The 27,244-nt window shown below is 43.4% G+C and overlaps 3 protein-coding genes and 1 non-coding gene across 5 annotated transcripts; 1 reads left to right on the forward strand and 3 right to left on the reverse strand.

The window, feature by feature from the left end:
* Positions 1 to 2,863: 2,863 nt before the first annotated feature.
* Positions 2,864 to 5,285, forward strand: si:ch211-1o7.2 (ankyrin repeat domain-containing protein 53). The gene is made up of 6 exons (XM_034557627.1): positions 2,864 to 2,916; positions 3,001 to 3,079; positions 3,566 to 3,771; positions 4,034 to 4,198; positions 4,320 to 4,440; positions 4,725 to 5,285. The coding sequence occupies exons 1-6, from the start codon at positions 2,864 to 2,866 to the stop codon at positions 5,283 to 5,285; spliced, it is 1,185 nt and encodes a 394-aa protein (XP_034413518.1).
* A 794-nt stretch (positions 5,286 to 6,079) lies between these two features.
* On the reverse strand, positions 6,080 to 9,979 carry tex261 (testis expressed 261). The gene is made up of 6 exons (XM_034557647.1): positions 9,758 to 9,979; positions 8,419 to 8,498; positions 8,169 to 8,322; positions 7,985 to 8,052; positions 7,801 to 7,903; positions 6,080 to 7,251 (listed from the first exon to the last, which is right to left on the reverse strand). Exons 1-6 carry the CDS (start codon positions 9,825 to 9,827, stop codon positions 7,136 to 7,138), a joined length of 591 nt encoding a protein of 196 aa, XP_034413538.1. The 5' UTR covers positions 9,828 to 9,979; the 3' UTR covers positions 6,080 to 7,135.
* A 1,557-nt stretch (positions 9,980 to 11,536) lies between these two features.
* shtn2 (shootin 2) lies at positions 11,537 to 19,441 on the reverse strand. 2 transcript variants are annotated; one of them, XM_034557824.1, is made up of 17 exons: positions 19,306 to 19,441; positions 18,462 to 18,511; positions 18,114 to 18,174; positions 17,843 to 17,937; positions 17,306 to 17,489; positions 17,068 to 17,165; positions 16,877 to 16,958; positions 16,361 to 16,455; positions 14,192 to 14,332; positions 13,970 to 14,108; positions 13,658 to 13,781; positions 13,171 to 13,229; positions 12,877 to 12,974; positions 12,728 to 12,748; positions 12,586 to 12,639; positions 12,370 to 12,505; positions 11,537 to 11,830 (listed from the first exon to the last, which is right to left on the reverse strand). In XM_034557824.1, the coding sequence occupies exons 1-17, from the start codon at positions 19,316 to 19,318 to the stop codon at positions 11,673 to 11,675; spliced, it is 1,608 nt and encodes a 535-aa protein (XP_034413715.1). In that variant the 5' UTR covers positions 19,319 to 19,441; the 3' UTR covers positions 11,537 to 11,672. The 2 variants fall into 2 exon arrangements, with proteins under 2 accessions (XP_034413715.1, XP_034413713.1); XM_034557822.1 differs by having other exon boundaries at positions 19,285 to 19,441.
* A 1,971-nt stretch (positions 19,442 to 21,412) lies between these two features.
* trnal-cag lies at positions 21,413 to 21,495 on the reverse strand. Its single transcript has one exon. It is a non-coding gene; the product is annotated as a tRNA-Leu (tRNA).
* Positions 21,496 to 27,244: the final 5,749 nt, after the last annotated feature.

Here is a 27,244-nt window from a genome sequence, read left to right on the forward strand (position 1 = left end):
TCCCTCCATCCCTCCATTTCTCTTTCTCAAATCCATCACTTGCGTCTCTTCTTGAAACGACTCAACGAAAAACAACGTTTCCACGCTGATATTCTATTCTTTTCTTTCCTGATAGTATAACACATGGTTTTCAATTTAAAAAAAAGTTACAGGACCACACAAGGCTGTCTAGGCTGTTCTCCATGTCCGCTGTTAAATGAAGACAGATGGGACGTGATTGGATGATGCAACGGACCAATGGGAGAGCCCGTCGTGAGGCTGCTGGCACATGATCTCACTTTCATCCTCGCCCTGAGCAGCTTTAGGCAGCTCTGATCGGCCGGTTGCTAATCTGCTCTGCACCGACTGGATGTGCTGTAACTAATGCATGCACGCACACACACACACACACACACACACACAAGTTGTATTGTATTATTTAGCATTTATTACAAAAGGTACATCTTTGAACTTAAGAGAGTGTTTCCGGGAAAGAACATTTGTAGACATCACATTGAAAATATGTTTTCAAAGTCATTGGCATTATTAAGTACTCATATCGGTACTCGGTATCATCAAGCACTCAAATGTAAAGTACTTGTACTGAAAATATGTGTCATCAGTCCATCACTTGTGTCTCTTGTTTTTTATGTCAAATAAAATTCCCCATAGCGTGAAAAAGATGAACAAAAAAAACCCCGAAAAATAAATAAAAGAAAGCTTTTAAGATTAAAGAGCCTACACAAGCATACAGGGACTGAAATTGACAGAACATGGACAATAAAACACACGCACGCACTCAATCGTCAGAAGGAAAAAGAGGTCACGTCGGGGGTCGTCGTCCGGGGACTCGCCCTGAAAGTCAAACATGAAAGAGCTCTACACCGACGGCTGTGGACGACCTCCGTGACGTGTGACCGAGGTCACGGGAAGCCGCTGAGGCCGTGCTCTCGCCATTAACCCGTATGCTCTCACACACACACACACAAAGACTGTATGCACACACACACACACACACACACACACACATTTGACTTGTACTCACTCTGTCATCAAAGTAGCGGTGTGGCTGTGCTGCGAAGAAGGCAACACCTCTGGGGAGGTTGGAGCGGGGAGCCAGGGTCCACGGCCCGTCCTTGACCCTCGACTGGACCTTGACAGCTGTGAGTGACAGAGATCATTAAACTACGTTAGTCACAAATAGAAGAACTGAATGGACATTTTTAGAGCTGCTTTGTGAGGCTGTCTTGATTGCACTGGACAACTGTGGATGTTTCTATCATCACTACAGACAATTTAAGAGAATTATTTCATTTCAAATTTGGGTTACGCAAGTCCTTCGCCGCGTGGATAGAATGGGTACATTTCAAAAACAAAAACTAGGGAACCGTGAACTGGTGATAAAGTAGATTTAAGTGACCCCGGTGATTTAAAAAAAAATCTTTTGACCCACATTATCGTATTTCTGCCATGACACACATTGATCTCCATGGCGCGCACGTGCCTCCCCATCGACCCCGCCGCCCTCCACAGCGACATGGAGAACATGACTGTTTGAGTTTATCTCATCCACAAGCGTGGCGGCAGGCAGGTCCGCGGTGTCGTGGAACAAACGGGGCACTCTGAGGCCTCCACGGCATTGGCCGGATCGATTTGCTTAACTCGGGGCCAAGCGTGAGCTTCCAATCCCATAATGCACCGTCAATACAACACACACACGAGGGACGTGGGAGGGGAGAGCGGTGCTCTCTGCATGGGAGGGTGGAAGCATCCATTTCTGTGGTGCCTGCAGCCACTCATCTGCCTGTGTCTGTCACGAGCTATTGTATTAACTCAGACCCAACAGGTGTTGATGAATTGTGCTCTACATGGCACCTGCATGCTAATGAAGGCTGCGTAAGGCAGTTTGGGTTTCAGTCCCGCATTTACATTTGAACACCTGCAGCCCCTGTTTGCAAAATTAGTCAAAAGTGAGGTGAAAAAAAAGAAAAGAAGGTATTAAAATGACTGTTAGTGGACAGTATTGTAGGTGCTCAATCCTGACTCAACAGTAAGAGAACCAAGAAAAATAAGAATGACTTTCATTAGGCTTGTCTTATCAGATACAAACACAAATATTAGCCTTTGATTACTGTATATGAGGGTGGAAAGTCCTTTTAGAGTGCTATGGAGGCCTTTTCAGGCACGTTTTTTAAGTGGGAGAATTATGGGGCTAAATTACACAATTTGACACAACACGCTATTTCACATTTAAAGATTGAAAAGAGCAAGTTCAATTTAAACCCTGTTTTACCGCGTTGCCCTGCTGGTAATCCTCTCAGATAGATGCTGGAGTACCGTCTCCTCCCAACAACACACATCAAACAGCAAAAACAACAGCGGTTGACAGTTAGCCATTTTGTTTTGGAGAAGCACTCAACCTTAAATTATTAATTACATAATTATTTTGTATACCCCGCGGCTGGTGGGCACCAAAGAGTTTAATCCCAAATGTGTTTCTTGAAAGGGCAGAGTTTTACATGTGTGTGTGTGTGTGTGTGTAGTATTAATGTTGCCCGCAGTTCCTTCTTTCATGATCTACTTTTATGAGCAGTGTCTTCTTCATGAACAACAAGCAATCAGCTTATTATAGATGACTCAGTACCACACAACACGTTCTTCTCCTGCGGCCGGCAGGTGGCGCTAGTGTCGCCTCCGGGCTTTTTTTTAAAAATTGAGACACTATAATAAAATAAACAAGATGAGGCCAAGTTGTGCCTCCGGTTGAATAATACGGGCCATTACACACTCTGTGGCTATTATCTGTAAACTGTATTTACAACGTGAGAGGAGAGATGCCGTAAATCAGGGTTCGTCCCCTCGTTGCCACGTTTCCACGGCAACCATGGAACCCGTCAACAAATCTGGAAAACGGAGACGTGGAAGACGTAAAAATAGGTAAATTAAAGGTTATAGTTGTGCTGTGCCTCTCGTGCCTTCCGGTGTTGAACGCATTTACAACCGTTTGGTTTCGTTTGGCAGCGCACGGAGCCCCGGATCTCCCCCGGACGGGCGCATGTTTCCAGCTGTCGGGATCCCGGAGCAGCTGGAGGAGAGACAGGTATACCTGTACCTGTCTGATATATGTGGGTGGTTGTCCACACCTGTGCATAAAGAGTAAAGGTATAAAATCAGCATTCAAGTCGAGTATGAAAGTCTCACTGAGGAGAAAAGTATTGATGTGATTATCGATGTGTTTTACTGGAGGCCTGAATGGGATTTACCTGTTGTGGGTTTATAAAAATGCAATTAAATGAAAAAGGGCGAATCCTAATCTGATTTAGCTCCAGTGCTGCTGTCAAAGAAATGGTTGGCCTATAAATAAATCCCTCAAAAAGGTTTTTCATTAAAAGTACACAACCAAATGGAAATAAATAAATTGCAAGTGTTTAAAAATGAACTTGAACATCACTAAATGTAATTGATTTCCACATGTGCAGCTTTTATTGAGGTCCTAGCAGGACACACACAGGTGTTGCTGGCTCCACTCCATCTAGCCTTCCCAGTAAGCCATTCACATGTACATACTTGCGTTTGCTCCTCCCAGGGTCTGTCGGCGCTCCACGTGGCCTGCCTCTACGGCCATCTGGCCAGGGTTCAGCTCATCCTGGAGTCCAGGCCGGGATGGGAATGGATGGACCGCGGCGACCTCCAGGGTCGCCGGCCTGTTCACATGGTCCTGTCGTCCCGGAGCTCACCCAACACCTTCGCCTGCCTCACGTACATGGTGGAGCGCGGGGCCGACGTCAACGCGTAAGGGCCTCACGTTGGGAAACTTCAGGCAGCTGTATTTTCTATTGTGGGCTCATTTACACATTCACGTCAGCTGGATCCAGAGGCGCTCGGCTGTTGCACGTTCATTCAATCACCAAAGTAAAAAGCGCTATAAAAGTTGCAAGGGATAATGATGGTGATGAGGATAATTGCGATGAAATGGTTGCAGGCGATGATAACGGCGACAAGCTGAGAGAACATAGTTCTTCAAACATCTTTGTTCCTGCATGTTTATTACCAGCACCACAGACTCAGGGACGACCCCGCTGCACCTGGCCGCCTCCGAAGGGCTGCTGGACTGCACGGAGACCCTCACGCAGGCCGGGGCGGATGTATCGGTCCGGGACTGCATGGGACACACTGCTCTGGATTTGGCCCGCATCTGGTGCCGCAGGAAGGTGGCCAGGTAACGGGCTGAACGACCGATTCGCGCACGCACACACACACGCACGCACACGCACACACACACACACACACACACACACACACACACACACGAAGGCTCCAGTTGTTTTTTTTGCGTGCAGGTATCTGAAAAGCTGCATGTGGCAGACCGGAAAGAAGAAAGAGATGCAGGAGAGGAAGCTGGTTCACACTTTGTACAGCGATCTCGTGGATGCGGTCAAACTGATTGATCTCGATAAAAAGGTGAGTTTATGTTGTGGAAATCCAGCCATCCAACATGAGAAACATTCACATTTTTTAAGTGGTATTCTGTTTATCAAAGTGTATTCTTGAACACTGTGATCAATGTTATTGTTACATTTTTTTCAGCTAGTATAAACATCTGGATTCCCACTAAGTTTAAGATGTTGACCTTTCATTTCATTTCAGTGGAAGGTCCGTCAGTATTTCTGGTTCTCTTGTCATGTTGTTGTCATTTCCAGCACATTTATCCCACGTCTAAGGAACTGTTGCGTTTCCGTTTGCAGCCACTTGTAGACAAGAAGACGGCAGAGTGGGCCAACAAAAAAGGTCTTCCTCCCCTGAAGGATTTCTCCCCCAGTGTCTTGGTGAGTCAGTACCACACCAAGTGCCTCTCGTCAGTTCAGGGCAGTCCTCATCCAAAACAGCCATTAAAGCAGCAGTCAGAAGGTCCTCTGCAGGACCAGAGCACCTCCGCTGAGCGACCTCCAGCCTCACCCTCCAGACCTTGGACCATCTTCATGGGCCTCCAGCCGGAGGAACCCCTCAGAGAGCCGGACCTCCGGGACAAAGTGTCGGTGTGGAGGGACAGTGGCGGCAGCATGCAGCCGCACTACACAACCCAGTGGGACAGCACCCATCGCCCCGCCCCCGACGTGTCTCTGGACGTCCTGGAGAGGGTGTTGTTCCCCAGAGCCTTCCCCTCCAGGATCGCCTCCCTTCGGTCCTTTGAGCCACAGGACATTGTGGAGGTCCAGCACAGAGGATACCCCCAGGGGCGGAGCACCTCCCCCTGGACAGAGGTGGCCATGCACCTGGCTGAAGTGCTGGAGCCCGGACACTACTGAGCACCGCACTCTGCTCTGGAGACCTGACATTAGTAGATGTGTGTAAGAAATGTATTAAATCTCTGCTGTTGAAATATTTCATATATTTTTACATCCAAACTTCGTGCGAGGATGAAAGCATTAAGGATGGTAATTCCAGTAAAAACGACCGGCAGCGTCCTCGGTGCATAACAGCATATGCATTCCCCAACAAAATATTCGGACGCACTTCAGACGCTCAAAAGTGACAAAATTAAAAATGCCACACGATCCAGACTGTGCGGCTCAAAAAGTGGGGTGAACGGAGGGGTGAGTGAGAGGTGAGAAACCTCAGTGAACTGGGTCACCTGTCCCCGATTGATCCGTGCACTTTCACTGCTCCCCCCCAGGGAACTGACTCGGGATCCAGGTGAGGGCTTGTCAACAGCATGGTTGTGACTGCGAGCTGTGTGGCCTGTCAGCTGAAGGTGTGTGTGTGTGTGTGTCCTGGTGTTGTCTTTTTTCCCCCCTTTACTTCACACCTCAGCGGGGGTCAAAGTGCACACACTGTGACCGAGCCACATGGGACTTAGGCAGAATAATGCCATTAAACTAGGTTTGTCATTCACACACACACACATCTTTGAGGGTGTGGAGATCAAGGTGTGACAACGAAAAAATCCATTGTAAAAAAAAAAATTTTAAAAAGAAAGAAAAAGAAACGCTGAATGGTTGATTTAAACTGATTTAATTGGAAACGACGAGGATAATCCGTCTATTTTTGCCTTTATTTCCTTGAACACCAACCTGTGAAAAGAACCATTTAAAATTTGACAGTTATTTCAACAAAATCTTTTTATTAAACATTTGTGTGCATACCAGCCTACAAAGAATTTCACTCTGTAATTGGTAAAAAAAAAAAAATGACGCTTTCGTTAAACCGTTTGAGCAGCTTTTGTCCCCGACAGGCGGAAGCTTACTAGAGTCTTTGCACATGGTCCGTACATCACAAGTGTTTTTAGTCGTCTGATGTCGCGTTAACTCAACGATCAAGTTAAAAAAATCTTGTTATTAATGTTTAAACAGTCCAGCCAGGTTGCAGACTGCAGCGCTGGTGATTAATGACTCTGTACAAGAAAGAAAAACCCACAAAAGCCTCAACGTAGCCGATGGTTTGTTCGGGCACATGATCCGGACTGAGAAATATTCATCGTAGATCACTTTTCATTTAAGGGCGTTTAAATTTTTAAAAAGCGCACTTTTCAACTCCTTTTCATGTAGAGTATTTATTCATCGGTCTGAAGCCGAATTCACTGCAACTTAACGTCAGACTGCGCTCTCTCACTTAGTCATCTTTAAAAGTGCCGTGGTCTCGAAAACCGTCTTCATCTGGGGAGACGTGACGTCTTCACTAGTCGCACGTCGTCTAAAATGACAGCAGATCTCGTCCCACGGAAAAAAGAAAATTGAAAATTATGCATTTGCCAAAGTCCAAAAGTACCGGTGGATGACCTTCTTGGACCTGCAGATTTAAATACCAAAGCCAAAGGAAAAAAAGTCCAACGTGACAATAGGACAGCATTGCACTACTGGGCAAGATCCCTCCAAAGTGGTCTCAAGGAGATGATGTTCGCAGCAAAGACAGACAGACAGACAGACAGACAGACAGACATGAACATGACGCCTGTGGAAACTCGTGGGCTCGTCCAGCAGTGAGCTCTGTCCTGCTCATTTGTCCGTCCTCTTTATCTGCTCTTCTTCCACCGTTTCGTTTTAGTCCCATCCAGAAACACATTTTCCAAAGTCCTTCCTGCTTCCCCAACACATACGCTCTCTCTCACCCTTCCCCACCCCCCTCCCCTCCTCTTGGCCCCCCCACGAGTTTGAGGTCTTTAGTACATTTTCTGTCGGCTGGGCAGCACGGCCTCCTTGAGGAACGAGAACACGAGGAGGATCCCGGACCTCTTCCCCCTCTTGCCCTTGGTGAAGTAATTAGACACCACATCATCTAAAAAGAAAAGGGCGTTAGATCGTTGTTTTTTTATTCTGCACTGACACCTGGAAGGCAGGAAATGCATAAAAAAACAGTATTTACAAAAAGGAAAGACTATATATATATATATATATATATATATATATATATATATATATATATATATATATATATATAATCTGGGTTTAAGATGAAGATTAAATAAACGTACAGTGGTAATTAAAGGAGCCCAACGTGGGACTCGAAACCACAACCCTGAGTTTAAAAGCCTCATGCTCTGCCGGGCTAATATTAGCAATGAGGCGAGTATTAAAACATCTGCTGAACTTCACACTGCTCACTTGAAGGGACATGCATAATGTTCCTTTAAAAATTGTACCAACAATGTGCTTCTGACCTTATAAAATACATTACGAGGACGTATTTTAATAAGCATAAAAGGGATCTAAGAGTTTCCAGGATTCCTTGAAGAACAATAATCCAATACGATTGACTAAAAGCTCAACTGTTCCCAATAATCTAGTCAAAAACAACATACAGCTGAAGAGACAAAGAAAAGCTCACCTCCTTGTTGCATGGTGGACGGGAGCACATTTTCTCCCGCAGACAGTGACACAAAGAAGCCGAAGGGGATCACCCACAGGCAGATGGTGAAGTAGGCCAGCACCTAGACAAGCGCAGGAGAAGTTATGAACGGCAGAAAGTCTGTCAGGCAGCACACGGCATCATCAATCTGAGATGAAATTACCTCTGAGAACGGATAATACTCTTGTGCAAAAAACTGGAAGGCCATATAATGGTTCACCACCACCAACACTGGAGTGCGAAGAAAAGGGGGAAAAGAAAAACAATGGTTAGGAAAAGTAAAACGAGACAAGAACAGAAGAAAAAAAATAAAATAAAAAATGCATTTCCGAGAACATGCCGCTGACCACAAGAGAGGATGAAGTTTGGGGAGCTCAGCAGAATGTAAGGGAACGTCTGCAGGAGGCCGAAGTACACCAAGTTGGTGAAGAGGCCGAGTCCAACCATCAACACTGGGAAGCCTTCAAAGAGATAGAGGCTCGCCAGCACACCTGTGGAGAACTGGACACATCCACACAGACGGCGAGTCACAGGCGTTGTTTACTACATTGTTTACAACATTATGTTCTTCTAAACATGAAGAAAAAAACGACTCACCATTATCATGTACTTTATTATTCGACTGGTGGCGACTGTGTATTCTTCTATTAGTTCGGCCAAGTAGTACAGGCCAGCAGCTGGGTGAGGACAACAAGTATGGATTCAGTATTGGTACCACGCAATGACACCAGACATACATCTTTTTTCAATACCTTACTTTGAGGGGATTTTAAACGCACCTTTCGACACATATTTGGGTCGAAAATCAAAGAATAAATGAAGAACCGGAGTCGGACCAGAGATTCAAGGCCAACTTTTTCTTTCTTTGAAGCTTAAGAACAAAACAAACAGTACTGAGATTCAATATCTTTCTCTAGTTGACAGCGAAAGAGACACAAACACAAAAAGACCCGGATACCGACTTAGGAAAAGTAAAAGCACTCGCGGGGTTACACATGCTCTTTCACCTAGTTTTAATAACAGCGTCACATTGTTGTAATGTTATTAAGCAGCTTACAAACTGCCAGAAGGAAAATATGCTAAATAAGGGAGTCGTTGATAATAAAAACACGTCCGTACCACTTTATAAAATCAGGCATATTTTACAAAAAAGGGATATTAAAGTATTTCATGTTAAATAATGTATAAAAGCTCCACCGATTAGAGCGTTATAAGGCAATGACTGGATGACAGGTACGTGATACACCCTTTTGTCTGTGGTTAACGTATATTCAGTAGAGTAGACGGGGACCTGACGACTACTGGGAGCACTGGGAGCACTGGGAGCACTGGGACTGACAGTTTGACAGGCTGCAGCCACACCTGACAGCTGCAGCAGGTGATACGTGGCCAGGTGACTAACTGTCAACGTGGCTCCTCGCGTTTCCTATTTACAAACTCCACATGTTGTTGGTCCCGCTTGTAACGGGCAGGTGGGCCGCGTGTGACGTAGCCAGCTCGCGCCTACCAGGTTAAGTTAACCGAGATTGTCTAGCTAATGTAAACAGAGCCCCCGCCCCCATAAGAGTAACGTTACTTAGATTAAGGAAATACTATTATGTTATTTTACCTACGTTAGGTTTACCTGCTTAGAAGACATTGTGACAAATATGACGTTATAATTATTATAAAAAGTAATATAACAGCATCTTGTAACTTCCGGTGATGTACAGCCAGCTAGCAAAACATGCTACAAGCACTTCGGCGAACTAACGTTTAGTCGTTTACTCCTGAGGCAAAAGTTGCTGTTTTATTAGCAACACATTGGTCAAAGCTAGCAGAGCCGCTGCTTCGAGAACCGGAGCCCCGGTACCGTCACCGACTCGGTCCGCTAGCATTAGCAAGCGATCAGTCGCTAGCTAGAGCGCTTTGCAGGGATTTCCCAGCATGCACTTACCTATCGCTAGAGTGACGAAGGAGATCTGGATGACTAACGACAGCCAGCTTAGTAAATAAATAAACCACATCGCTCTGCATATGAAGCACCGCCACACACAATGTGGGGGAAATAATACAGGGAAAAAAAACAGCTGGCTGGCTGCTAACTAGCGCTGGTGCACCATGAAGAGCTCCGGTCAAAGGTCCTCCTCCCCGGTGCTTCTAGCGCCGAGGAGAGGAGACAAGAAGGGCCTCAAGGAGGCGACGGTTGTTTCGGTTGTGGCGCCATCTGTGGTTGGAGGAGACGTGCAGGCGCGTGTCGATGACTGCGTGTTATGTTCCCTAAGAACCACGTTGTGGATGGCTTACCTGGTACCTGTCTGCCTCTGAATCACCTCGAGACATCTTGTGCACTGTGCATGAGAAAATGCATTCTCAAGCATGTAAAAAAATTAGATTTTTCTCCCTCTTTAAGTTTCTTACATATCTTCTTTTTTTTTTTGCACAAGCTGAAATGTACCTCCACATTTTAAGGCAAGCACACATTTTACATAAACATTGTTGTGTTACAATGGTAAGGACATATCTGGTTCATTTCCAAGACATTGACTGAGAGCATTGTACAAATATTATACATATATATAATATAGAAAAAACTGCTTCCTTTCTTCTATTCATTAACCTGGGAACATACTGTGAGACCCCTACTTTAAAGTAAATACATTACAGCGCATTACAGATGCACAGTTGGTTTGTTAATGCCAAAGTTCTCTCGTTAACACGCCCTTTATTTTCAGTAAATATTGAGTATCAGTTTCAGAACCGCCTGTCTCGCTTTCATTACCATTATGTCTATAACTTGTGCTTTCTGTCTCACACACACACACACACACACACACACACACACACACACACACACACACACACACACACACACACACACACACAGTGTGCATTGATTCAATAACACCGAGGGGACAGAATACATTACTGCGTCACCAAAAAGCTACACCACCTTTGAGACTGAGGAGGAAAACAATAAAACATGTATGCAGGAGAGTGACAAAAGGGCAGGCCTCCTAGTAAAAGGAGCTAAATAAAGTAAATATATAATGTGAAACCGTGTGAAGACACTAAAATGGTGTCGGAGTCAAAGGTGAGAGTAATTTCATCTTTTCAAATGCTTTTAACAAAGGGAGATAGACAGGTCTTGCCGTGTGAGGGTGTGATGTATGCATGCCTGCACACATATATACATTATCTGTGCGGAAGGTGAGAAAATAAAAGGCGACCTGCCGCATTTAAAGATACTTTCAGGAGGAAGCGTCCAGGTCACCTGAGGCTCTTAGCTCAACAACACCTCTGGGCTCTAGGTGTCAGAGCTTAAATATGCCCGAAATAAATGGTTAGCCTCCGTCTTTCTGCTGGCTGGAGCTTTAAGAGACGGACACCTCGGGAGAGAAGTGGGCACGAGTATTAAAATAATATAGTGATTTTTATGGCTCTGGCTATTTTTCATCTATATTCTGTAGCATGAAGAACAAAAAAAAAAAAAAAAACCTGTAGCATGCACTTAGATCAACTGGAAACCTAGGCACCCAAAAAAGGAATGACATTTAGACATTAAACATGGCTGAGTGAGTTTCATTTCCTTTGACACGCAACACGTACTGAAGGAGATCTGGGTTAAATGGCTTTTTCAGCGTTTTTCTTAAACCCTGAATGTGGGAATTTATGTTTGTTTGCAATGTACACCGAGTCTGGTATACTTCTGACATTATCTTCATCACAACTCAAGTCAATAGAGCCCGAGATCAACGGACATTTTTATTGTGAATGCTAACAAAAGCGATGCATTCATGTATTCATTCAAAAACAATCGGCCAGGCTATAATTGGTTCCTTTGAGGTCAAATAAAAAAGGAATGGCCGCTCTCAGTTGTCCTGGCTGATGATCAGAGCCGACGCTCTGATGCGAGAGTCTCTCTTCTCCCGGTTCTGTTTCAGCCTCCGGAGAACAGGGGCGGCGCCGCTCTCGCCTGCCCAGGGAGCGCCTCCTGCTGCTGGGGCGCACTGTAGACCTGGCTGAGGGTCTGACCAAGAGATCACCTGCAGGTTAGGCACTTTGTTCCAAAATATGCAAAAAATATACTCAAATGTTGAGCCTGGAAGTGAACTGATGGTTAACCTTTCACTCTTTATCTTTTATTTTTAACACATTAAAGCGTATTTGCGCGAAAAATACGAATAAAACATGAAGTAATTAAAAACATTGTAAAACAATGACAATAAAGACAGGAGTTGCTGGGCCTTTCACAACAGTGTCCTTCCCTATTAGTGACCTCATAGTTTTAAAGGAATGCATTGTGGAGCATCCAACATCTGTTTTGCATTATTTGAGTTACAATATGCTGTCAAAAGACCACAAAGGATCCAGCTCTAGATGAGAAACATATGCTATTTGTTTCCTAGAGCAGCTATCTGTGATGTACAGCAGACCTCTGTCCCTAAACAGATCACACGGACACACAAGAAACTACACAACATCAATATTAAACCCCTCTAACAGAAATACAGGACAAAGAGACACTGGAGCATCCATGTCAACGCAGAGGAGTGACAGCACATGTACCCCATGTTTGGTCCTGGTTCTCCCCCATTGCTTTCCTCCTCCTATGGAGCACCTGCAGGAGCTCTGCTTCCCCGACATTGCGTCTGAATCCACGTCTGGATGGAAGTCTGCGGAGCTGCAGACGTTTCCTGTCGTCCTGTGCAGAAAGGTGAGAGGTGTGGTTATAAAAACAGTGGCTTTGTCGTCGTGCGTCACTCACGTGTTGATGTACATTACCAGCATTCCTTTCAACTCCAGGATCGCAGATTTTCTGTTTTCGCTCCTCTGGTCCTGCGAAAAGATTTTGGGGGGAAAATAATTTGAAACTGCCATTTAATAATAAATCCAAAAGGAGCAAATGTGCAGGAGGATAACTGACCTTCCACGAGCTGTCATCCTCCTGTGAGCAGAGAGTTTTTTTTATCGTTTATTACTTTGGGTTCCTCTGTTCATTTAAAATGCAAAGCACGCATCACATTCAATGGGGGAAACGCACACAAAGGGGCTCCGCGAATACAATTTGTCCACCTGTGTTTTCTCGACGGGCCTCAGGATGATGCCTCTCTTTATTCTCTCCATCATTTCATCCACCGCTTTCGCCTTCATGTCCAGAAACGGTGCTGCTTCTTAAAGATTGGAGATGGAAACAAGGCACGGCATCTAATTTGTATTCCGATGGTATTGGCTTTTGAGAAGCCAGGAAAACACATGATCACAAAACACATCCGGGATGAATTATGAATTCTGGATGAATCTCGGCTTCAGGGTGAGAAGTATGTTTCACGTGGCATTGCTGCACATTTGAAGCGGAGAGTGACTCACTGTTTTGATCAGCTTTACTGGCTCCTTCTGCTCTCCTTCTTCTCAGGAAATCCAGTGAACTTGACAGAAAGAGAAAGGGGGGGGGGGGGGTCACATTGTTATACACTGTGAAATGGTGTTTTATAATAATAATAATAATAATGCATTTAATTTATATAGAGCTTTTCATAATACTCAAAGACACTTCACATAATTAAAACACCCTAAAAGCTAAAAAATAAATAAATAAGAATAGCTAAAATACAGGTCAAACAAATAAATAGGGACTTTGAGTCGCTCGGACCCTGATAAGAAAACAAAAACAAAAAAACAAACAATCACACATTAAAAGCAGTTCTGAACAGGTGGGTTTCGATTTGCGATTTGAATCAGTGCAGTCTCGGATGAGTTTGGGGAGAGAGTTTTACAATTCATAAATTATAAAAAAACACCCACAGTCATTAGGGTGTAAAAGGCCTCTGATACCGTATATTTTAATTAAACATACTTGGTGACAGCAGTGGGTAGTGGAGGAAGAGGAGGAGGAGGAGGAGGAGGTGGAGGAGGTGGAGCAGGAGTGGCTTTCTCCTCTGGCTCTTCCTCCCCGCTCAGTGTCTCTCGTAGCCGGTTCACTACAAAAGGAAGATCATCAGTATCACGAGCTATAAGCGAAAATGACATTGATCCATTTTACATGAAGCACCGACGCGTCCAAGGAGAAAGACTCGAGCCCGTGTGGAGCTGAGGAGTGCTTTTAAACAATGAACCAAACCACACGTTAGAAGAAGTGGCTTCCCCCCCCCCCCCCCCCCGCTGCTACCTTCCTCCTGGAGTTGCGTGACACGGCCGTTGGCTCCGGACAGCTGCTCCTCCAAGGACGCCTTCTCCTCCACGCTCTCCTCCAGCTGTTCCCTCAGGTTCTGCAGCTCCGAGGGGACGGCGCTCTGACTCTGTCTTACCTGACGACAGGGATGACGAGGGGGTCGCGATGATGAAGAACACGAAAGGACACACACACACACACACACACACACACACACACCTGGTAAGAGCGTTGTATGTCACACAGGGCCGTGCTGATGATGGAGATCTGCTCCAGCGCCCGCTGCAGCTGCAGGCCGGTCTCCTCGCTCGGTGGCAGCGCCTCGCTCTCCCCCCGGGCCGCCTTCTGCTGCATCAGCATCTGACAAAGACAACAAAAATATATACAAAATTCCCCTTTCTGGCGTTACGGGTGGTACGTCTTTGTGGTTTTTTCCTGCTTCTACGGAGAAAAAATGGCAAAGAAATCCTCGGATGGCAAAGAGCCGAAAGGGAAAACAAAGTGCGATCTGAATAGCTGGTTGTTGGTTTCCTCCCCCGGGAGGCCGTCACAATGCAGAGAGTGTTTCCACTGAGCAATGACTTCCTCGTCAGCTGCATTGAAGAACAGAAACGACGCACACGGGATACAGAACATACCTTTTTCCTCAACATATAAGTTGGCTTGTGAGCCAACATTTTGAATGTGAAGCTTCGGCCTTGTTTCGCTGAGAAAATGTGATTATTTCCTGTAAGGTGTGACACATAAACACACCAGCTATAGTTAATTCAGAGCTAATAAAGGACGAAGAGTGATGCTTTGTTCTTCTTCATGGGCTCACGTAATGTTTATACAGATACACACGTGGGTATTGATCAGTTGGATTGGATTTGATCGTTATTAATCCACAAAGGGAAACTTATTTGGTCAAGTCACAGCAAAAACACCCAATTTAAAACAGCAGGAAGAAAAGCAAGGTATTAAATACCAGCGGTCTCGTAATGAATAGTGAGGCCGACAATAAGTGATGCGCATGAAAACGTGACCAATAAAAGAAGTAAACAAAATATATTGACCCTCAGAACCTTGCGTCTATTTGCAAAAAGGGGGGAGAGGATCTCAATGCATTCTGGTCATATGGGAATCACTGTTGCACGGACACTTGACGAGAGCAGCGATCAGAGAACAGGAAGTGTGAAGAACCAAAAGAAGTGGTTTTCATTTCCGCGTTTCTTCACTGCGAGGATTTAGTGGAGCTCTGGTTTTTCGGGCGCACGGCAGCGCGGGCTCTCTCCAATCCCGGGTCTCCCCCCCACACTCAGCAGAGAGCAATTTTCACACAGCAATTAGCACACATTTATTTCATACACACACAAACACACACAGACACCCACCAGACACGGCTACACAAAGAGACAAAGACACTCCCCCCACCAAAAAAACCCTCTAAATTGTTTCCTGTTTTGAGGCCCTGCGTCATTATACCACCGTGCATCACACAGGAGAGGTGTGAATGGTTGGTGTTTTCAAAACACATGAAAACAGACAAATAGTAGTGCATACAAGAGGCATTCAGCACAGGGGGGGGTCTTTTAACATGAATTGAGAGTAAAGGGGGTGGTTGGATTGTGTGAACAGTCGGGGGTCCTTTTCACAGGTAAGGACCCCTGCGAGGCGGCCCCATTGTGAGCCTGTCCGGTAAATGGAGGACGCTGCGCACAAAGGCGACAATTGCTATATGCTCGGCAAAAATATAAAGGTGTCAGGCAAAGACAGGTTGTGCTTAAAGACCACTATTCTCCTTCAGCGGCAATGATGACCACTAATTACGGGGAAGGGAGGGGCTAAATGGGAAGGGAAGGGGACAGAGAGACGTTTTTTGAAAGAAAAGGCCTTCATTATAGGAGCAGCTGGGGCAGCAAAAAACGCTGTGTGTGTGTGTGTGTGTGTGTGTGTGTTTCGGTATTTGGATTTTAAGTGAATTGGTGTTTTTATAGCTTGTGTACGAGTGCGTGTCTGCTTTTGTCTGTGTGTGTGTGAACGCTTTGCCTCACACACACACACACACACACACACAGAGAGCCTGGATGTGACCAAAGTGTCATCGATGTGAAAACAGAGAATGGAGACCCCCTTCTTCTGTCCCGCCACATCATCTGACGGCGGAGGTGTGTGTGTGTGTGTGTGTGTGTGTGTGTCCCTCTTCCTTTCTCCCCCTGTCCGTATGTCCGTCTGTTCGCCATAGCCGCCCGAAGGTCAACACTCTAACACTCGCGTTCCCTTCCTGTGGCACGACCTGTCACCCTCAGTATCTATAGGTGTGAATGTATGACAAAATGTTTTGTGCATTGCAGAAAACACACACACACACACAGACACACACACACAGGCACACACACGTGCTCACACCTGGTGGGCGAAGACTTCAGCGTGCTGCCGGAGGTCCTGCTCCAGCTCCAGCTTCTGAGACATTTCTGTGAACTCCTCTGTGACAAGCTGGGAGACTGTGCACACACACACACACACACACAAAGACGCACACACGCGCACACGCGCAAAATTAAAAGGTTTTTTCGATGGCATTCATGATGTTTTTAATTTAAAAATGAACCCGAAATGCACTGAAATGATTCATCGCTTAATAAATTGGTCAATCTGTAGAAAAATGAATCACATTTGACACCCAATTAATCACGTTAAGTCATTTATGAAGCGAAAACGAAATGTTTCTCAATTATGAGGATTGGCTTTCATATACAACTCTGCAGAAATGGGGTTTAATGAAAGGGCATTTCTTCAGTATTTTTTTTACATTTTGGAGATAAAATAAATAATGATCTATTTGTTACTATTTGGAAAAAGGACATTGATGGATTAATAATGAAAATACTTATTAGCTGCAGTCCGAATGCCATGACGACTCACCGCGGTTGATTTTATTCATGGTCTTGTTCTGTTTGCCCATTTTCCTCAGTATGGCCTCTTTCTCCTCGACCTCCAGAGCAAGCTGAGAGAAAAAGGTCTGTGATGAGACACACACACACAACCACACACACACGCGCACACACACACACACACACACACACACACACACACACACACACACAATGATATACCTGCTCTCTAAATTGGACCTGTTCTTTGGTCAGATCCTCCACTTGTTGCTCCAGCTGCATCTTCTCAGCCAGCAGACTGTCCACTGACACCTGCAGCTCTGAGACACACACACACACACACACACACGCACACACACACACACACACACACACATTGTGTCTTTTAGTTTTTGCCCTATACTGTTTGACTTCTACTTGTGAACCAGATGAATTCACTTCACCAGCAGCGTCGTCTCACCTGCGATCTTTGCTTGACTCTCCATGAGCAGCGTCTCTTCGCCGAAATCGTCGACCTCGTCCCCGTTAAACGCAGGGTCAGCCTCTGGGTCAAAGGTCACGGCGGCCAAGTCTTCAGGCAGCTCGAGGATGAGTGGCATCGCCATCTGGCTCGCCCTCTTCAGCACTTTGTTCTCTTTGGTCACCTAGGCAACAGAGGAGACGATGGTTTGTGTTATTTCTATTTTAAACTATACTGGTATGAAAATGACACAGGGTTCGATGACATCATCGTACAGTGTACGTGAAGATGCCTCCTACTTCAGCCTCCGCCCATCGTCCCGATGAGGAAAAGAAGGGAATCAGAGGAATGAACAGGAAGGAAAGGAAACAACACAAAAGACAACAAAAAGGACACAGGAACGTAGGAGAGAGGTAAAGAAAGATGTACAGCAAAGAAAAGCAAAGGAGAGGACAGGAAATTAGAGGAATGAAAAGGGAAACATGAAGGAAAGGAAAGGACACAAGGAACAAAAGGACCAGCAGTAAAAAGACGTACTTTGACAGCCAGCGCCTCGGCACTCTCCCTGCACGAGCGCTCAATCTGGAACTGCATCTCCAGTACGTTTATCTCTTTCAAGAGCTGATTGGAGACTGGAAATAAAAGGAGACGAGTGTTATAGAGCGAGGAGACGCCCGACTTAAATTGCAAAGAATCAACCGGACACTTATTATGTCATACTGCCTCCAGATGTTAGAGAGTCTGTGCAACCGCTTAATGCTCCTGAATGTGGACGGGCAGGTAGAATAAAGAAATGCATGATTCTCACCTTCCTCCAGTTCAGACAGCCTCTGGTTGGCGTCATCTCTCTGAATTTCCAGGATCTCACACTGTCAATAAAACGTCAACAAACAAACAAACAAGCAAATATATCAAATGCATTCGGTCTGTAATCAAGTTTGTTTGAGAGCTTTCTTAATTCTGCAATTTATCGTTGTATTTGTGGCAAAATATGATGTTCACTCCAATTAAACCTGCAAGATAGGAAGCCGGTCCAGATGTGTGACAGCAGTTTTTTCACCATCAGGTAACAACAGTATATTCAGCATTTCCTCTCATATGTATTGTCTCTATTGCACATTAGAAAGTGGCATTAATTAGTCACTAACAAGGATACCTGAATGTCTCCCTCATCTTCGGAAGATAAACCCCTCTCGCCTTCAGACTCTGTGGGGGGGGGGGGTAAAAAGAACTCATCAGAAGGGTCGTCGTGGCAACAATCAAAGATCCTTCACATCCTGTCAGTGTGACTGCAAGAGGAACTACAGAGGTCGTCTGAGGAGGTTGCAGCAGAGAGAAATACAGGAAGTGAAATCACAGAAGGATCATGGACAGAGCCTGGCTAGCGGTTTCCCCGTTTCCAGTCTTTGTGCTAAGCTAAGCTAACACGGCTAATGATCCTCTCAATACTCTCTGGAAGAAAGTTAATCAAACTATTGCTGGAGTAGGAAACCAGAGCTCTAAAACTACAACGTGTGGTCGTAGCTTCACCTTTAATAGACATTTGCACCAGGGAGGGGCATATTAATACTATATTAATATATTAATAATGAATTATTACCCAATATTTAAATGTGTAACTTTAGATGTAATGATGCGCCGACTCATTCCAGATCCCCTTTTTATTCAAGCATTGTCAAATGTCACCAATCAAAGGGTCTGTTGACATAACCACAAAAAAAATGACTGAAAAAACATTTTAAAAAACTATAGAAAACCAGCTTTTATTGAACAGCTGCACAAAAAGGTCATTTTGAAGTTTTTTTATACACAGAATCTCCATTATTTAAGAAATAAAAACCTGTGAATATCTTACTCCACAAGCCCACATTACATAGAAAGACTTACGATACCATGACTTCTTATTGAAACCCCAAAGGTCATCATGTGACTCAAATAATGTCTCAGCCCCAGTTTACATCCACACGATCAAGTCTCACCTGCTGCTGCACCGTCCTCACCTTGTGCCCACATCCTGCCGCCTGCACAGCTTTCAAGCTTTTAGCTCCTTGATACAAAAAAAATAAATTATGACGCACATGTTAAGCATGAACGGCGTGCTATTTAGGAAGCAAGTGGGAATCACTACTGGAAACCCTCCCCCACTGCCTCGATTTGAAAAAGAGGAACTTTTTTCTGCATACATCTTAGTCACCACAGTCTAATATGGATTTATATCCTAAAAATGAGTTTGTATGTGTGTTTAGCTGCTAAAAATATGTTATTTTGACCTAAATATTTGCTTTTGATGTCTCAAGTATACATTGTAGGACGAGCTGGTTGAACTTGTCCCCCCTTTTCATGCACTGAGAAGAGGAAAATGTAGCTTCTGTCCATGCATGTGGTCTCTAAGGGACGACACTGTCTCTCTACCGTAAGATCAATGTCGCTCAAGCAACCGGAGCGAAGCCAAAGCTGCTTTTATTCCTTTATTAGCATCCGCGACCTCTGAATCAAGACCTGCCATGGGAAACCAAATATTGTGCATGCCGATAATTCAGGTGGTGGACGGCGACGGTGATGGTGCTGATGACACACATTTCTCCCCCCGATGAATAATTAAAAAAAACGTAATGTTTTATTTATCCATCTGCCTTACAGGAGTTTATTTCTACGGCCATGCAGAGAGTTTGTTCAGGGTTGATTTGGAGGGCTCGGTGCTCCAGATGGGTGGGCCTGGAGGTCAGGTGGAGGACAGTGTCTTAAAGGATAAGCTTATTCTATATTATTGTAAGCCTGTGGAAAGACCAGACAGTGCACGCTCAGTAATCTTCGATATTTTTAGACAAAATAACTCAAAAGGGAGCAAATGGTGCATTTGTCAGGGACTATTTTCCGCTGCGGATTAACACACATTTGGCAACAGCACTGTACATGTGGGTTTGACTCCAAATAAAAGTGCCCGCATGTTCATTGCAATGAAGGAACAAGTCCTACGAATCAATACGCTTGAAGTTATCTCTATAAAAACAAAAGCAAATATTTGTTAAACGTTCACATTTTGTGCTGACATTTATTTAACAGCGGCCTTGAACAGCCCCTCTAGACATGTTCAATCTAATGTTTGAATACACAAAAGGATGGGACGATAACTATGTTTATTCATTCCAGGTGAAAATATGTCTAATTTAAAAAATAATTAAAAGACCTCAGTCTGATTTTTTACTTTTAAATCAACCTGCGACATGCACATGGGCCGCCTGCCACGCTGAAGGATGAAACGCTGCTGGGTTTCATGCCGGTGACGTCCTTGTAATTTAATGAGTCTTTTCTCTCGCAGTGTGTTGCTCTCTTTACGGGCACCACCGGAGCACCAAAGCCTCCTCCAGCCTGTCACCCCGACCTTTACTAATGATTCTTCGCCGTGTTAATAAAGGTGAAATTGTCACTTAAGATTAGCCGTTGTCTGGTGTTTCTTGCAGCGGGCGACATTGTCAGGAAACTCCTCATTAAAACTGGGCTGTTAAAAGCCCATACAGGCTTTTTATTCAGTATATTTTATAATTTTCTTCAATAAAATGAGCCTAAATGTAGTCATGGAGACCAACACTGAGGTCATTCCCTCAGTATTTTTTCTGGCCCTTCTGGAGATTTTTAGCAACCTGTTGGGAGTTCAAACCTTACAATTTAAACGCGTTACAAAGCCTCCGATTTTGCATTTGTAAGCAGGATATGAACATTGACATATAGTTTATGACACATTGTAAAAAAAAATATACTAAAAAAATTCTAATTTCTTGAATAAAACAACCTAAATCTAAATAATTTAGATATTCATGATGGGGAAATAATTTTAAAATAACTTGCATGCTCGACTATTAGAGTATAATGGGGGCAGGGGGACCGAGACTCTAGACCTGGTCTTTGTAAAAAACCCTCGATACAACCCTGGTTGTAGAAATGATCAATGTATGATGTGCTCAACAAGCTACACGTGTTGAATGCTCATCTGGTATCTTATTATATTTATCATATCTATTTCAGGATGCAACAATCACGCCACGGGCTAGGGTTAAAACGTATTTATTCAAAATAAAAGTCCGAGGTTAAAAAAAAAAAAAAAGGTTATGTCAGAAGTGGGATTCGAACCCACGCCTCCAGGGGAGACTGCGACCTGAACGCAGCGCCTTAGACCGCTCGGCCATCCTGACTTATATCCAGCGATATTTTCACGTCTCCATTACATGTTACATGTGATTCACTCTTATATGAGTCGGTAGTTTTGAGCCAAACGCACGAGACAATACATTTAAATCAACTTATTTTAAAAGCCCTTCCTCTGAGGACGCATCCACGAAAGCGTGGCGTGTTTCCTGCAATGTCACACGCATTAACTGGATAGAAGAAGCACACACACGCTCCCTCCAAAATAAAGAGCTATAAGTTCCGGGTGAAAGGTCACGTTTTTGATCATTTAGACAGTGTGAAAAAGTAGATAAACAACCTCGTGCACGCTTCTTAAAAACTTTAAACCCGTGAACAGAAACCAAACCCTGTTGTAATAATGTTATTATGGCTGAATTAAATAATTTAGATGCTTTTTATGAATTATTATTTTCTCAAATAAATGTAACTTGGTATCTCTTGAAACAATAATTAATTTATAAATATTATACTGCACTAGTGTGTGTATTGGTGGTCTGCGTTTGACTTTTAGGAGTCCATGAGGGGTAGTATATAGTTATTGTTTTTTAATGGGTTGCCTCATCAGAATACATACCAGTTTATTTTGCACTTTAGACACTAGATAGGATTTTAATCCAACATTTTTTCCACTTGGTAAATTGATGTTTGCGAAGCATAACACAATATAAAAAGACACATGCATACATTTTTAGGAAGAAATAAATTAACATAATTCTGGGACACAACGAATCATTTAATAAAAACGACGTATGCAAAAGTGATATGCAGGTCGTACTGTTAAAATCATTATCGTCTTTATTTGTAATTAATCGAGTAGGTTCCACGAAGATTAGATGGTCATCATGAATAAATAAATAAAAAGGCATGTGGGCACCATCCTACTGAAACTATATTCTTCTTTTAATTTTAATTGGTCTATGACGTTTTTTCTTCATGGAGACCCAAACTCTGCTGCAGCTCTGGAGGACCGACTCCAAAAAATATAGAAGAAATAAATAAATAAAACCCCTGCAGCTAAAGCCACACATGCCTTTCATGCTGAACATCTCAAACCTGGCAACCCCCTCCCTTCATCTGCATGCACACGTGCCTCATGGATTCAAAACTAAAACAGAGGTTTAATGAAGCTGCGACGTCGGGTTCAGGTTCAGGACACCACGGCAGCATCCGGGTGTTTGATGCTCGGGGACAGGATTGGAGTGGGTTTTTTTGTTTTTTTTCGACGCTCACTGATCTGATGTGTTTTTCTGGGCATGTGACAAAAAGGGGAAGCTTGTGATTATCTGCACGTGGAAAATGAGCAACAACAACAACAACAAAAAATATAGTAAAAGACTACGAGAGAGAGAGAGAAAGAGAGAGAGAGGGCACAAACACTCACAGAAACAAAACACACGCTCACCTGCTCCGGCTCGGGCCTACTCAGCACTAATGACTGTGTGATTGGATTATCCGGGCTTTTAGCAGCACCACAGCTGCAGCCGACAGAGAAGCTAACCTGCGAAGGCCAAGCTGGGGTCAACAAGAGGTCACGACCTTTGCATAAGACGGCCTCGGGCAGAAGAGAGGCGTGGAAAAAAGAAGATTTTTTTAATTCTTTTTTTTTAATGGTGACAGTGGGTATCCGTGTTTCTGTGAATCCAGAGAGGAGGAGGATGGATGGTGTTGGGAGGAGGGAGACGGGATGCGCTACGACAGAAGAGCCTCCCAGACACTGCTGGCCTCCTGGTGACTCCTCTGCATGCTGGAAACACACACACACACAAACAGGGCCGCCGCCACCACCGGTTCCATCAACTCTCCTTTTTTCTATTTCACACTCCCCCCATCTCTGTGATCAAATAAATAAATAAAATACGTATCCGAGCCATTACGAATTTGTCCAAACAAACCTTGAAACAGAGGGATATCATTTTCCATGACCCCAAACTATCCTTTAATCATCTGCCAGGAGCCAGCGAAAAAAATGTTGTAAGCGCTTAATGGGATATTTAACACGTGGGCCACGTTTACCACTTCATATTACACCATCGTGCAGTCACATAATTAAAAAGTGTGCTGGCATCAGGACTACGGCATAACACTCATGACCACTGTCTCTCTGCTAGACTGATTATAATCCTCAGAATGTATTTTATATTCTATATTATATTATATTAATAGAGACAAACACCTAGTACCATTAATTAATCATATCATATGTCAAAGGTACGACATTAAGGGCAATATGTTTGCCTCTCAAAGGCTCTCAGAGTTGGCGGCGCAGCGTTTGGAGCCCAGGTAGACGCCCAGATAGACGTCCAGATAGACGCAAAGGTAGACGCCCAGATAGACGCAAAGGTAGACGCCCAGATAGACTCCCAGATAGACGCCCAGGTAGACGCAAAGGTAAACACCCAGATAGACGCCCAGATAGACGCAAAGGTAGACGCCCAGGTAGACGCAAAGGTAGACGCCCAGGTAGACGCAAAGGTAGACGCCCAGGTAGACGCAAAGGTAGACGCCCAGATAGACGCAAAGATAGACCCCCAGGTAGATTCCCAGGTAAACGCCCAGGTAGAGCAAAGGTAGACCTCCAGGTAGACGCCAAGGTAGATGCTACTCCACTATATCTTGAGTGGTTTGCTGCTATATAAACGCTCTGACTCCTGTGTACTGCTCCTTTAACCTGGTGCACATTGTTTACATTGACTTACAAGGCTTGTGTATAGTTTCTATTTGTTACTCTCCACTTACCTGTACGTCTAACAACCGATCTTCCCCTGCTGGGAATCAATAGAGGTGCATGTTTTAGGGCTTTCACGTTGTCATGAGTTACTACCACGCCGATGCAAAAGACTTGTGTATATCTGATAGCTGCAGGTGTAAATGAGTGAGTCCACAGCTAAGGATAGCAGCCTGTGAGTCAATGCCCTGCAGGGATTTGCTTCTCTGCATTAGCTTTTCGACCCAGAGCGTGACGACCGAGTGTGTTAGAGCGAGTAAATGATGAAACTCTCAGCGCACAAATTACACACACGCAGACTCACACACTGATCCACTGAACTGAGGGAGAGTATAGTCGCAAATGTCTGCTGATCACCCTGCAGACGCTTCACACGTTACAGGTTGAAGGGGACATTTTGAACCTGCAGTTTTGTGTGGATTTCACACATTTGTTGATATTAATGTGTTTTCTAACTGATTTATCCTGTAAAGGGCAGAGTTTTGCAAGAAAACAAATGTATTGTGCATTAGTTTAACTTTGTTTTACGTGTCAGCACTAAATACTTACTCTAGTTTTAGATCAAATATCGCCCGATATACTTTCTTTTCATTCCTTAACCAACGACTACATTTTGCTTCTTTTTTTAAATTATTCTTTATTGTGTGCATTTTTTTTATATATATTTTTCAGAGCTGTATGAGGTATTTTTAACTTAATTAAGCAGCACATTTCTGACTCTATTGTATTCAGGCAATGTTGTTGTGTTGCTGCTTTTCTTTTTTTTCTTTTTTACTAAATTTAACAATAGAGAATTTGAGACGTTTCTTTTTTTAAATATCCTTCAAAGGAAAAATCTATTGAGGTATTGACAAATACTACTGTGTCAGTATCTTATACTGAATACTTTTATAATATCAATCATGGTATTGGAACATTTGAACAGTACTCGGACCTTTTGGATTTCAGTTGAAAAAGATGTCTGTACATTAAATAAAAAAATATAGATAAGATGAAATCTAATTAAATTAAATTGTAAAGAAAGACACCTGATGTTCCCTAAAGTCTGATCATTCTAAAGTCCCTGTAGACGTATTGTAGTTTTTATTGTTTCACCTTTAAGACCCTCTGAACTGTGTTTGGTTTATTGATTTAATCCTGTTGAACTGTATACATGTATTCATTTATAAAAGCTTAACTTTATGACACAGAAACATTTAAACTTATTGAGGCCACAGTCGCTGTGATTTCCTTCAACAGGAAACAAACTAACACCAAGTTGCAGCTGGTGGGTTTTCCCCCCTGAGCTCTGTAGGTGTCACTCTAACTCTGTGATCCGCCACCTGTTGCTCCGCCACATTTCTTCAACAGGTTCATCATTCAGTGCTGAGCTCTACACCGCTCAGTGTTTCTTTACTTCCACAATAATGATTTTATTACCGGTAAATATTATGTCTTTCTTTTTATTTACTGGTGAATATTATTTTTTTCTTTTTTTTACTGTTGAATATTATTTCTTTTTTTTATTCACTGGTGAATATTATGTCTTTATTTTTATATTTTACTGGTGAATATTATATATATATATTTTTTTTACTGGTGAATATTATTTCTTTCTTTTTTTCTCTGGTGAATATTATTTCTTTCTTTTTATGTACTGGTGAATATTATATATATATATTTTTTTACTGGTGAATATTATTCAATTTTTTCTCTGGTGAATATTATTTCTTTCTTTTTTTCTATGGTGAATATTATTTCTTTGTTTTAATTTACTGGTGAATATTATTTCTTTGTTTTTATTTACTGGTGAATATTATTTCTTTGTTTTTATTTACTGGTGAATATTATTTCTTTCTTTTTTTCTATGGTGAATATTATTTCTTTCTTTTTATGTACTGGTGAATATTATATATATATATATTTTTTTACTGGTGAATATTATTTTATTTTTTCTCTGGTGAATATTATTTCTTTATTTCTATTCGCTGGTGAATATTATTTCTTTCTTTTTATTTACTGGTGAATATTATTTCTTTCTTTTTTTCTCTGTTTTTTTCCCATACACATCTTCCAGTCCTCTAAACGTCTATAAGAAAACAACACGTCACTATAGCCGCTGGGCGCACAAACAAAAACACCACACACACACTTGTCAAGCGTCTGGTGTGACGGCAGCTACATCACCGTCTCGCTGTGATGATGTCAGAGGGGAAGCCGTCTGCTGGACCCCGGCACAACATGGCACAGACGGGCCCTCCTGCCGTCTCCGGGTCACGACAGGAGAGGAAGCAGGGTGTCTGGTCATGGTGGGCACACAGTGGCACTGTCTGCAGCTGGACACGGACACACACACACACACACACACAGCTGATAGATAGAGGCATCTTCCTGTCTGGGAATTAACAGCATAAATCAGTATAATTGTCTTTGTTAGAAAAAAGAAAACATTACCTCTCGCTCTTAAATCACACCTTGCTGTAGACGTGTAGTCAACACACCTTGATTGCTGCTTATTTTCTCCATAATACGCGTCGGAGCCTATTTGTTCTTATCGGTGCGGAACATCGTTCAACATCAATTACCTGATTGCTCCAAACACACTCTTATTTCTCGTGAATACTGTTTTTTTTTTACATGCAATCACATCATTTCTGACAATGGTCTCCAATTTTAATCCTAATTTTCCTTTTTTTCTTCTTCTGCAAATGGAGACATTTGAATGAGATACGAGATTGAAGCTTTAAATCTAACCGGTAAGGAAATTATAAATACCCTTCTCTGTGAAAGACCAGTTTCGAAGGGCAAAGGTCAAGACCAGACGGTCCACATATATAATTAAGCAAACTGGAATGAGAATAAATATATGATTAAACATTAAGCCGGTCACATCTCTTACATTCATTTCTCTCTCATCTTCACAGCTCACAACTCAAAACTTTATCTCTCAACATAACGCAGTCTCTGTACGAATAAAAAAGGGGAAGACACCAAGATGACACCAGGCATGACAAACATCCGAGGCCACGCCCATTCCTCCCCCTCCATTT

The sequence above is a fragment of the Cyclopterus lumpus genome, chromosome 18, assembly GCF_009769545.1.
Source record: "Cyclopterus lumpus isolate fCycLum1 chromosome 18, fCycLum1.pri, whole genome shotgun sequence".
Classification (NCBI taxonomy): Eukaryota; Metazoa; Chordata; class Actinopteri; order Perciformes; family Cyclopteridae; genus Cyclopterus; species Cyclopterus lumpus.